A 13,274-nucleotide genomic window follows, 5' to 3' on the forward strand; every position below is an offset into this window, starting at 1 on the left:
GCCATCGAGTCCAACCCCCTGCCAAGCAGGAAACACCACCAGAGCACTCCTGACATATGGTTGTCAAGCCTCTGCTTAAAGACCTCCAAAGAAGGAGACTCCACCACACTCCTTGGCAGCAAATTCCACTGTCCAACAGCTCTTACTGTCAGGAAGTTCTTCCTAATGTTTAGGTGGAATCTTTTTTCTTGTAGTTTGGAACCATTGCTCCGTGTCCGCTTCTCTGGAGCAGCAGAAAACAACCTTTCCCCCTCCTCTATGTGACATCCTTTTATATATTTGAACATGGCTATCATATCACCCCTTAACCTCCTCTTCTCCAGGCTAAACATGCCCAGCTCCCTTAGCCGTTCTTCATAAGGCATCGTTTCCAGGCCTTTGACCATTTTGGTTGCCCTCCTCTGGACACGTTCCAGTTTGTCAGTGTCCTTCTTGAACTGTGGTGCCCAGAACTGGACACAGTACTCCAGGTGAGGTCTGACCAGAGCAGAATACAGTGGCACTATTACTTCCCTTGATCTAGATGCTATACTCCTATTGATGCAGCCCAGAATTGCATTGGCTTTTTTAGCTGCCGCATCACACTGTTGGCTCATGTCAAGTTTGTGGTCAACCAAGACTCCTAGATCCTTTTCACATGTACTGCTCTCAAGCCAGGTGTCACCCATCTTGTATTTGTGCCTCTCATTTTTTTTGCCCAAGTGCAATACTTTACATTTCTCCCTATTAAAATTCATCTTGTTTGTTTTGGCCCAGTTCTCTAATCTGTCAAGGTCGTTTTGAAGTGTGATCCTGTCCTCTGGGGTGTTAGCCACCCCTCCCAGTTTGGTGTCATCTGCAAATTTGATCAGGATGCCCTTGAGTCCATCATCCAAGTCGTTGATAAAGATGTTGAATAAGACGGGGCCCAAGACAGAACCCTGTGGCACCCCACTAGTCACTCTTCTCCAGGATGAAGAGGAATCATTGATGAGCACCCTTTGGGTTCGGTCAGACAGCCAGTTACAAATCCACTGAGTGGTAGCATAGTCAAGTCCGCATTTTACCAGCTTCTTTACAAGAATATCATGGGGCACCTTGTCAAATGCCTTGCTGAAATCAAGGTAGGCTACATCCACTGCGTTCCCTTCATCTACCAGGCTTGTAATTCTGTCAAAAAACGAGATCAGGTTAGTCTGACATGACTTATTTTTCAGAAATCCATGCTGACTATTGGTGATCACAGTATTCCTTTCTAGGTGCTCACAGACTGTTTGCTTAATGATCTACTCCAGAATCTTCCCTGGTATTGATGTCAGACTGACTGGGCGGTAATTATTTGGGTCCTCTCTTTCCCCCTTTTTGAAAATAGGGACAACATTTGCCCTCCTCCAGCCTGCCGGGACTTCGCCTGTTCTCCAGGAATTCTCAAAGATGACTGCCAGTGGTTCTGAGATCACATCTGCCAGTTCTTTTAATACTCTTGGATGCAGTTCATCTGGTCCTGGAGACTTGAATACATCTAAACTAGCCAAGTATTCTTGTACTATCTCCTTAGTTATTCTGGGCTGTGTTTCCTCTGCTGAATCATTTGCTCCAATCATTTGTTGCTTGTGCTGCATTAGCAGCCCTGAAGTGACCTCCCTGGGGCGCAGAGTGTTTGGAGGTCCTGGGCTGCCCAAACGACAATACGCGCCCCCCTCCAGCCTCGCTGATGCAGTCCAAAGGAAAGCAGAGAAATATGTGTGGCACCGGCTTGGCTGCAGGAGTCGCCAGAAGGAGGCATACAAGGCACCATCCAACCGTCTTGAGGTCTCCACTCAGATGTCTATGATATATGATGATATTCATGAATGACTGAATTCAGGGTGTATGAGCAATGGTAGCTCTGGGAAGGGAATAGGGATCTCCTAACAACTATCAGCACCCTTAACAAACCTCAGCTCTCAGGATTACCTGTGGGGAAGGCATGGTATGATATTGACTTAAATATATGGCATGAATGTGGGCCTGTTTACTGAGCGCAAACCCTGTAACAAGTCAAATGGGCCTATGTATTCATAATTATACACTGGTACCTCAGGTTAAATACTTAATTTGCTCCGGAGGTCCATTCTTAACCTGAAACTGTTCTTAACCTGAAGCACCACTTTAGCTAATGGGGCCCCCTGCTGCTGCCATGCCACCGGAGCACGATTTCTGTTCTCATCCTGAAGCAAAGTTCTTAACCCGAGGTACTATTTCTGGGTTAGCAGAGTCTGTAACCTGAAGCGTATGTAACCCGAGGTACCACTGTATACTGTATTTTTCCATGTATAACACAACCTGTTTTTGGGACTCCAAATGAAGAAATCCCCCATATGCACTATCTGTGTATAAGACGACCCCCAATTTTAAACTTGAAAAAAAAACAGGGAAAATATATAGCTTTATACACGGAAAAATACGTTATTTTATTGTAGTAGCCTGACCTGGCACTTTGCAGTAAAGGATAAGGAGTAAAATAAAGTGTATGTGGAAAGAAAAATTGAAGCTCCTTTGTTTTAAAAAGTGGCATAAAAGGCTTAAAAACCCAACATTATTAACTATTATTATTTATTAATAATAATCAATTCAGCTTTTAGAATATGCAGCATAAAGGGATCTCCCCATCTTTAAACTGCACCTTCCCTACTAGGAAATTTCCTTCCCGCAAACCTGAAATCCCTAAATAAAATCCCTCCGACTCACTTTTTAAAAGAGGGAGCTCGTTTAGACAAAACTTTCCCAAATGCCTAGGTATAATCTATGATATAGATTAGTTTCCTTTTATCTGCTTGATTCCTGCCACCGTCACCACGCCTCGCCTGAGGACGGGCGTAAAGGGGGAGGTAAACCGATCTCAACGCCTTTACAAACGCAGCAACAGAACCAGTTTGAGGCCTAGAGGAAAGGCGGGAGCAGCCGACTCTACCGCAGCAGCCCAACCAACGTGCCTACAACGTTTCCCTCCTTCCCCAGCCTTTTATGAATGAACTTTGGGCGCTCTTGTGCTTCTTTTTTTATGAATGGGAGTTCCAGCCGTGAATGAATCTTAGAGCAGCTCGCGCGGATTGGCTCGGGGCGCTCAAGCCACGCCCCTCCCCGGCCGGATAAGGGCGACGCGGAGCCTTGATTGGTCGAGCGTGTCCCCCGCCCGAGGCGGGGGGGATCCCGCCCCTCCCGCTCCTCCATTCACAAAGTCAATGAAACAAAGAGAAACAGAAAAGAGTCTGTTTCTGTGAAAGAGGAAACGACTCCCGGGCTGGAGGCGGGAGCAACCTTACTCGGCGCCGTCCCACGAGAAGTAGCGTAGCTCTGTTATCGAGGATCAGCTGCCCTGCGGTGGGGGCCGACTGCAAAGACCTGGACTGACCCCCCCCGCTACTCTTTTTCCAATCTCAGGTGAGGGCAGTGCTTTTTTTTTGCTAAAAAAATATTAAGGGTTACTCTCATTTTGACTCCAGAAAATCACCATTTTATAGTTCAGATCGGGGAAAATAAATACAGCAAAAGTGCAAAGATTCACCACAGGTTTAGGGGTATGCTCCCCCCTGCGTCCCCCCCCCCAGAAAAAAAGCACTGGGTGAAGGCGCGGGGAAAATAACTTTTTAAGGCAAATTGGGGTGGCGATGTCGCCTCACATCGCAGAAGTTTTTTTTTTTTTTGGTAAATTATACCGGGGAGGAAAAGGACGTGGGAACTAGCTCTGTGGCCTAGTCCGGGAGGGAGCTGATTTTTGGATAGGGTGTCAGAATGTAGGAAAGATCCGGGGAGGGTGAGGGAGGGAGGCGGGTAGCCAAAGGAAAGGGAGACAAATAGAAAAGGGGATTGCGTGACCAGGGGCGGGAGACTTTCCCCACGCGACCCTGATGCGTGTCTACTCGGTCTCGCTGGGTCCTGTGGGGCTTACTCCCAGGTAAGCGGGCACAAGCGTGCAGTCTTAGGCTAAGAAAAGCGAAGGAAGCCGGTTTTGAGGAAAGCTGGGTTTTGAAGTGAGGGGGGCGAGCGGGTGTTGAAGTCAACATGGGGAGGGCGCATAGCAATCCCGCCCCCCCGGGGGTGGGAATAAAAGTCAGTAAAGTAAGCAAAGAGAATAGGCTAGGAAAGGGGTGCGGGGGGGGGGAAGAGATTAGGAAATGCCCATACTCCTCTCTGTTGAGCACCCTCTTCCTCTGAAAGGGGTCTTTCCTCTTCAATTTGTGGAATGTGGGGAGAGGACGTGCCCCACCTGGGTATTTCTGCTTGTAGCAGTAAAGAGAGGGTCACTGGAAGCGGCTGTAATCCCCCCCCCCCTTGTCATCACCACATTCGGAGCAACCACATAATATCACCTGTCTATAGGCAATTCTACGATCCTTGTGTTTTGCTCCGCATCTCCTGACTGCACGATTTTGGTACCTGTTTGTTTCTCCTACATTCAATTCTCCTTGCAGGGTTTGCTGCCGGCCCTCCATGTTGGCGAGGGATTCGCACCCATGACCGATGGGAGGATGAAAGGGTATTTGGACCAGCAGGTGCCTTACACTTCTGCACAGGTGAGCGATGGAGAATCGAACCGCCGGACCTCTTTCCTGGTCGGCCTTGCATTTTATTTTTGCAGCCTGTAGATTGGACTGGAGTTGAGTCCAGCATTGTCTTACGTCGTGTGCGTTGTTTTTCTTCTTCTTCAAATACAGAAACCGTCAGGAAATGGCATCCTGGAAGGCAGAGCTGTGATGGCTGCGCGGAAGAAATCCATGGATCCTGGGATGCCCCATGTCCCAGACCCTGAAGGTGTGTATGTGGGAGATCCTGGAGAGAGATGAATGTGGGTTATTTATGGGGAGCACTTGAATATAGCACCTGTGTGAAGCCTGTTGGCGTTGGAATAAAAGGATCCTGATGCAACATCATGACCTGAAATAATGATATTTTGGTACAGCTTTTGCTCCCGTTTTACAGACTGAGGAACTGAGGCTGAGCAGGAATCCCTTCTCGTGTGACCCCCTTAGCTTGTCATGGGTTGAGTTTTCCATGAGTTTTAATGCTCAGTGTTTGGCTTCTCTCTTTTTTTGACATTTCTGAAGCACTCCTGGTTTATCTTCAGTCAATGTTCTTAGGCTTCCCAATGCTGTCATTGCACAGCCTCTGGAACTGTCTGCAGCCCTGCCTGAGGGGGTTGCCTGATGCAATTGCTACATTCCTCCAACTAACAGCTTTAGGCAGGAGAAGGGAACTTGTAACCTCAGTACCATCTGGAGAGCTACAGCTTCTCCATGTGCCTTCTCCATAAGAGGTCCGGAGGGCAGCAACACAATAATGGGCTTTTTCCGCTCCCTGTTTGCAGAATACTCCCCCCAGGGAGGTTTGGCTGGTGCCTTCATTATACACCTTTAGGTGCCAGGCAAAAATGTTGTTCTGCAACCAGGCCTTTGGCTGATTTACATACGATGGTCTTTTAAATGTGTTGTGGGAGAGGGGATTATCGGTTTGTTTTCATTTCAATTTTCATTATGTCTTTTGCACTTCTTTTATGTTGAGAACTGCCCCTGAGATCAACGGATGAAGAGTGCATACAGATTTAATTGCTGTTTTTGTTTTAACTGTGCTGCATCACTAGTTGGGCCACGAGATCAGAAACTTGGGCTGCTTGGAGAAGTCAAGCAGGGTGCAAGCTTACCTGTAGCTAAGCTCTGCTGAATTCACCTGCGTTCTGGGCTCCTGTCACTTGTGTGCCTGGGAGCCTCGCCGCAAGATGGGTGATAGATAGCTCAGTCAGTAGAGCAGGAGACTCTGAATACCAGGGTTGTGGGTTCGAGCCCCATGTTAGGCAAAAGATTCCTGCCTTGCAGGGGGTGGGCTAGATGACCCTCTTGGTCCCTTCCAACTCTATGATAATATGATGATGGTGGTGATTAATTGAATTTATATACCACCCTATAACCGGGAGTCTCAGGGCGGTTCACAGAATAAAAGCAAGATATAAAACCACAAAATACCTAATGAAAATAAAAACAACAACCCGATAGCCCCTCCCCCCCCAAAGAAAATACATTTTAAAGGGGCATAGGATGTAAAATCGGATCAATCAAAGGCCTGGTTAAAAAGCACCGTTTTTGCCTGGTGCCTAAAGGTGTACAGTGGTACCTCAGGTTACATACACTTCAGGTTACAGAGTCAGCTAACCCAGAAATAGTACCTCGGGTTAAGAACTTTGCTTCAGGATGAGAACAGAAATTGTGCTCCGGTGGCACAGCAGCAGCAGGAGGCCCCATTAGCTAAAGTGGTGCTTCAGGTTAAGAACAGTTTCAGGTTAAGAACAGACCTCCAGAACGAATTAAGTACTTAACCTGAGGTATCACTGTATAATGAAGGTGCCAGGCGAATTTCCCTGGGGAGAGCATTCCAGAGACGGGGCGCCACTGCAGAAAGGGCCCTGTTTTCGTGTTGCCACCCTCTTGAGGAGAAGGCACACGAAGGAGGGCCACAGAAGATGATCTCAGGGTCCAGGTAGGTTTATATGGAAAGAGGCGGTCCTTGAGGCATTGCGGTCCTGAACCATTTAAGGCTTTATTGGTCAAAACCAGGACTTTGAATTGGGCCCGGAAATTAACTGGTAGCCAGGGCAGTTGGACCAGGATCAGTGTAATAGGCTCAAACTGTCTTGCTCCGGTGAGCAACCTGGCTGCTGAATTCTGCACCAGCTGAGGTTTCCGAACCGTCTTCAGAGGCAGTCCTATGTATCACGCATTGCTCTCGTTCTGCTGCAGCCGCTCCATGGCCATCATACCCTGTCCTGTTCTCTTGCAGATCTCTTCCACGACCTGAACCAATTTCAGGAAACCTGGCTGACTGAAGGTAAGGCTGAGCTGTTGGATTCCTTCCACTGGCCAACCCCTTCCTTCCCCTTCATCTTCTTTGGCCACCTCCCCCCTTCTGCTTCTGGAGACTTTTGCATATGTAGCTCAGGCTTGGGTAAACTCGGGAGTATGAATCACACCATTGTGTCCTTATTTGCTTATGAAAGGAACTTGGCAGCCCCCCCCCTCCAAAAAAAACTTCCTTTTCCAGAATGGGCCGGTCTGGGACCTAAGGTTTGTTTGCTTTAAACTTTCTCCTTCGCAGATCTGAAGATCTGCCACCTGCTTTTAAGCTTTTGAATGAGGCACACTTTGGAAAAAAATAAATTAAAGGCTTTGAGTTTCCTTTTCCCCTTGGCTTGTTAGGTTATGATATCTCCACTGTTTCTCTGCTTCTCGACTGACGTCGGCCTGGGAAGGGGAAACCTGTTGATTCCCTGAGAGCCCAATTAATGCTGATAGTAGTTAATTGCAGCTTTGAAGTGAGTTTTTGGCTTCTGTTCTCGGAGACGGTGGATCTAGGGACCTGGCATTTTGAGAAAGGTTAAAAAGGTTAAAAATTGTATTGTTTACTTCACTTGCCGTTGTTCTTGGGTAGTGGATCGACCTGGAACGTGTCTAAGATTAAGTCATAATTGCATACCATCGGCACTGATGACAAATTTTTCAAAAGAAAGAAGAAAGTGTGTGTTGTAAGGGGGAATTCCACCAAGATGACTCACGGATATGTTCATATCGCTGCAGGAGATTTATCAACTGGGTGCTACAGTGTAGCTTGGTGCTTATTTCTCAGATGCCCAATAATTGCAAGGAAAATAATTTCTCAGTGGAATTGAGCATCTTGAAACACGGCTTCTGTTTATAAATACCTAAAAAGCAAGCTACTGTATCTCATGGTTTTAGAGAGAATCTTCTCCAAAACTTTCCCCCTCTCTGCATTGGAATGATTTAGGAAACTATTTTCCAAAGGTTCCAAATTATTTGAGAGTCTGAATCCTAGAAATGAAATAGATTTTGCAAAGTTGGCCCAGTACACGCAGGAACAATCAATCTGCATGGTGTATTCTGCTTCTGGAATTTCACTTTTCATCCTCAATATTGCCTGAAGAATGTGCCAGTCCTATTGGTAGTATGATCCTTGGTGTATGGAATTGTGACACTGTGTTGTCAGCTCTATTGCAATAAACATAAGGACTGGAAGCTTGGGCATTGCATTTTCGCTTCTGCTTTTTTAATTTTTCTTAAAATGCTTAGTATGTCAGAAATTCAGTTCTTGTGCTGGAATTCTATGCTCTTAAGATCTGCTGATTGTGTTGACAGTGGTTTGAGGATATCTGAGAAGAAATGTAGTATCCTTGTTTTGTATTTGTGAAGGGGAGATCTTACAGCTTCGGGGAGGAAGGAAGCACAGAGTCGAAATAAGTTTCATATGGTGGGTCTTTGTCGAACATATATCTGACAAACAACGGGAGAGAGGGAATGGATCTGGGTGCTTTTACGGCAGCGTGTATTCCAAAAGTAGGGCCAAAGTTTCCCCATTCCTGACCTAAGGAATCACTTCCAGAGGATCACTTCCCTCCCTCCTCTTCAGTACTGCCAAAGTTCTCCCGACTCTTAATGTAGTTTACTCTGTATGAGCCTATCCAGCACTTGTTTAAATCAAACGAGGCTATTTTGGTTCCAGATTGACTAGACAGAAGCACATGATTGCCCATAACATTCTAGCAACAGAAGCAGAGCTTTGCAGCACCCAAAACGCCAGGCTGTGCCTTTGCTTGGTATCCTAAGGTCCATGCGTGTACATTTCACACATATGAACCCCATGCTTTTGGAACTGAAACTTCCAGGAATTTGAAAGAGGAAACTCAAACTTTCAAAGAGCTGCAACTCTTTGCAGCTCAGTCACATCAAACTTACAAAAAAAAAAAAAAAAAGCAATTGCCGGAACAAAATAGTGATGCAACAAGACACGTGGATTCATCAGATCTGGGGAAATTGTGCATGTCTCTGGGGAATAGGGACAATTGGAAAATACAGATTCTGGATGGTGGGTTAGGCCCTCAGAGGAGGCCTGCCCTCCCCACCTGGAAGTGGCAAGACATACAGACAGAGAAACCTTTAACCTGATCTTCCTTGATATGCTGTGCAAAGTGGGAGTAACAGCCCTCTACTAATTGTAGATCCTCTGCTAATTGTGGAGGGTAGCTCTTTGGAAGGGACATGGGTGGCGCTGTGGGTTAAACCACAGAGCCTAGGACTTGCCGATCAGAAGGTCGGCAGTTCGAATCCACGCGACAGGGTGAGCTCCCGTTGCTCGGTCCCTGCTCCTGCCAACCTAGCAGTTCGAAAGCACACCTGTGCAAGTAGATAAATAGGTACCACTCCAGCGGGAAAGTAAATGGCGTTTCCATGCGCTGCTCTGGTTCGCCAGAAGCGGCTTAGTCATGCTGGCCACATGACCCGGAAGCTGTACGCCGGCTCCCTCGGCCAGTAAAGCGAGATGAGCGCCGCAACCCCAGAGTCGGCCACGACTGGACCTAATGGTCAGGGGTCCCTTTACCTGTGGCTCTTTAGAAACAACTTGTGGAATGCAGCTGCCATCAATATCAGACTCTACAGGGGACTCAGAGAATCACAGAGTTGGAAGGGATGCTGAGTGCCATTTAGTCTGACCAGTGTTCAAAATTAGCCATGTGCATTTTGCACCTGACTATTAGCCACTTGCCATCAAGTGAAGATGCCTGGGCCACCAAGATGTCCCCTGACATCTCCACCATCTGGAAGTGCATGCCTGGGGATCCTTGGATTCAGACCGTTTTCACACATTAATACTGTAGAATTCTATCCGTGAGATTTTACCTGCGCGATCAGGATGAATTTCAGGAAGCAAAATGCTTCTCCTGTGCAGCCTGAGCAGGGGCAGTGAGCAATGTTACAGTGAATTGTTGCAGCTTCTCTTCACTTGCCCCACCCCACTGCTGTGAAAAATATTCTTAACGTTCTGAGTGGTCTGTGTCACCATTAAGCAAAAGAGGTCGGAACTGGCCAATATATACAGGGCTGGATTTAGGTTTGATGAGGCCTTAAGCTACTGAAGGTAATGGGACCCTTTATATGTTCAGCTGTCCTTTGTCAACAACAAATTGTCGCTGTTTTTTGTGTTGAATATATGCTATATGGAAATGAGCAAACCAGTGATATATTAGGGAGCAGGCTGGCAGACGGGGCCCATTACTTACATCATAGGAGCCTACACAACACAAAACACTGTTGCTGTATGTAGGTTTTATTTTCTTTTTTATCTTATATTTTGGAAATGTGCATCCAGTTTTTTCCCCTTTAATTTTTTGGGGGCCCCCCAAGAGAGTGGGGCCTTAAGCTTGTTTAGCTTATATGTAAATCCAGCACTGAATATATATGTGGACTGTCCCTGGATAAAAGTGACTTTTCTTCTTGAATTTCTCAGGGCTCTTAACCTAGCTCAAGGTTGTCATCTGAACTAGCCAGATATTTAACTGGTAATCCATCCCAGTCAGTCCACCATTTGAAAAATAAGACTTTTGAGTCGTCTTGCTCCAAAATGGCAGCTAGACATTCCCTTTCAGCGACTGCAACCTTGGTTTACGGAGCCATTTGGCCCCTAGCTTATATATCTTGAGTTTCAAACACATGAGTCCAACCCGCTATGATGCAGGAATCTCAATACATGGTCCCCCATCCAATTTGAACCCATACTGGACCTTGCTAAGCTGAGCTCTTTTGCCGCACCCCAGTGAGATTAAGACCCAGCCCAGCAATGTTGTGCCAGAGGACAGGCCCTGAGTCGAGGGCATGGGGAGGGCTGTGGGGCCAAGGCTTCGACCCCCAACCCCAACGCAATGGTTAAATTCTGCAATCTCAGGTTTCTTGATGTACATCGGAACTTCGGGGACAGGCGATGGCTACATCTCTTTTGACAGGCTTTGTTCTGGGATGGTGTCAATACGAGAGGATGCTGGGAGCTGGTTCGGGGAATGCAGCCGATCGAATGTTAGCTGGCGTTTGGCTAGTCTTGAACGTGCCTTTTCCACCTCCCATCTCGGCACACATGCTGAGCTCAGTTGGGGTCGTGTGGTCCAGCCTTACCTCCGTGATGGGCGGGGGAATTTTATCTGGGATCACAATGGCTTACAATCATAAAGGGCATCATCATCACACAGCCGATGTTGTGGTTTTTATTTGAGTGATGTGAGCGTGTTAACAGACTCTGAGAGATCCCTGCATGACAGCCTTGAAAATAACACGGTAACCACAGTCAATGGGACTCCTAAAGTGTACAGGAGCAGTAGCTTTGAAACAAATAACAGTGCAGCGTTTCACAAGAGTAGTACATAAAACACTTGTGAAATAGATATAGTATGTGCAATTTTTTTAAAAAAGTAGCCTGCATTTCCATGCTGGCTGTGGAAGAGGGAAAGCCCTTTCCAACACAGCCAGCAGGTTAGTTAAAAAAGAAAGGCCTTCTGCCAAGTGTACTGGCTGGAGGTGTGTGACAAGACGATCCGTTACGAGTGGCAAGGCTACGTTCAAACCAGCAGTTTTGATTTGTGAGAGATATTTATTGGCTCCTATATTTGTAATCCCAACATTGGTTTCAGGAGCTGTGGGTGGGACAGCGTACGGCACAGCACAGAGTTAACATATGGAACTCACTGCCACAAGGTGTGCCAACGGCTTTCAGAGAGACAAATTTACAGAAATATGCATGTCTGTCCCTCTGCTGCATTTCGACGCTGGTTGTGGAGAAGGGAAGTTCGGCAGTGGAATGGTCTCCCTCCCTCCCTCTCCTTCCTTGGAGGTTTTTAAGCAGAGGTTGGGTGGCCATCTGTCATGGATGGTTTAACTGAGATTCTTGCATTGCTGGGGGTTGGTCTGGATGACCGTCGGGGTCCCTTCCAATGCTATGATTTTCCGCTTGCCTGTGGTTACCAGGCGAGCTGTTAAATAAAGCCACTGTTTGAGAAAGAGGTCTGTTGCCTTATAGTGGGCGGCGGGCAAGATGGAAATGCATGACTATAATAACCTCTTTGTTGGATCAGAGCAAAGACTTGTCTAGTCCTGTGGCCGGTCATAAGCCTCTGGAAGCTTTCTTGCAAGGCAGAATGAGAGAGAATAATCCCCCATTGCTTGCCTCTAGATTTGGTGTTCTGTCTTGGATCATGAAGGTTCTATGTAGGTACTGGGGGCAACAGCCCTTGATTTAGGCTCCATGAATCTCTTTTTATTTATTTATTTATGATTTTCAGTTATATACTCGGTTGCAATTTAGCTGATTGTGTGTGTGTGTGTGTGTGTATACATGGGGCCAATTCTTCAGTGACCCCCCAGCTCAAAGGGAGCCTCAGACTGAGAAACTGGTTCTTTTTTGCCATTTCATTTCACAACTTGTGTGTGTGTGTGTGCCTTGGACCAAAATGCGTTGGCCTGTTTGAAAGCAGCTGCTTGCTTTTTTGAAACAAACCCTCTCCCTGCTTCTTAGGCAATGTAGTCTCTGCTTCTTGGGTATCCTGCTAATTTTTAGCCTGTTTCAGATGTGGATTCTCTCTCCCCCTACCCATCTTTTCCCGATTCATTATTTTGTGTTTTGGAGGTTTGCTGGTATCAAGAACACATCTGACGGAGTCCTATGCAGGGAAGGAACTATGGCTCAACGGTGGACCATTTTCTTTGTGTGCAGAAGGTCCTTTCAGAGCATCCCTAGTTGAGAAAGGGATTGGGTAGCGGGAGAAGGAAGAAGACCTCTGGGTGGAGAACCATTAGCAGCCTTGAAGTGCTTGATGCTGGGCTAAGTAGACAAAATCAGCCTGGCTCTGTATAAGGCAGCTCTCTGTGCTATTAAGGTAGATGTTCCATCTACCTTGGATGAGCTTTCTGGGCTTCTTGGTTCCTTGCCAGTCAACCCCAATGTCTACAAGAGAGGAATAAATTTGCCGTCTCTAGGAGGAAATGTTGAGCTCTCCTACTGTCTGGCCTCGTTCAAATGCTTTGGCCGGGACGAATGAAATCATGGCATGTTAGATTCCAGCTTTGGCTTGAGGATACGCAGAGGAGGTGAGTCCTTTTTTCACAAAACCAATCGATTATCTGTTTTTATGTAAAAGGCGGGCCACTTTGATCTGAAGTTGGGACCATAAGGCTGCAATCCTAGGCATGCTTGTTTTGTTAGTACCCTTGAATCTAGTGGTGTGTTGCTTCTAGGTAAGCGAGCTTGGTATTTCCCCAAAACTCTGGTTTTTAAGGAGAACCATACAGAATATGTGGTTGGGATGTGATTACCTGCTCTGAGACCCCATAGCTGATTCTCCCCTGGCCTCCTCGCTGGCCCAAGTAGGGCTAATTCAGCCAGCGAGCCCTGGTGATTATCTAATGCTTATTAGATGGATTTCCCGTAAATTG

At 46.8% G+C, this 13,274-nt stretch overlaps 1 protein-coding gene across 3 annotated transcripts in view; it reads left to right on the forward strand.

The window, feature by feature from the left end:
* Positions 1-4,435: 4,435 nt before the first annotated feature.
* Positions 4,436-13,274, forward strand: part of ETV4 (ETS variant transcription factor 4) — a 39,291-nt gene continuing 30,452 nt past the window's right edge. For 2 of the 3 annotated variants that reach the window (XM_079949810.1, XM_079949811.1), the window contains exons 1-3: positions 4,436-4,535; positions 4,677-4,773; positions 6,790-6,837. In XM_079949810.1, the coding sequence (XP_079805936.1) occupies positions 4,476-4,535; positions 4,677-4,773; positions 6,790-6,837 (205 nt within the window). In that variant the 5' untranslated portion in view covers positions 4,436-4,475. Of the gene's footprint in view, positions 4,536-4,676; positions 4,774-6,789; positions 6,838-11,947; positions 12,051-13,274 lie in introns of those variants that run through there. The other variant, XM_079949812.1, reaches the window with a different exon arrangement.

This window comes from Podarcis cretensis, assembly GCF_951804945.1.
Source record: "Podarcis cretensis genome assembly, chromosome: 13".
Taxonomy (NCBI): Eukaryota; Metazoa; Chordata; class Lepidosauria; order Squamata; family Lacertidae; genus Podarcis; species Podarcis cretensis.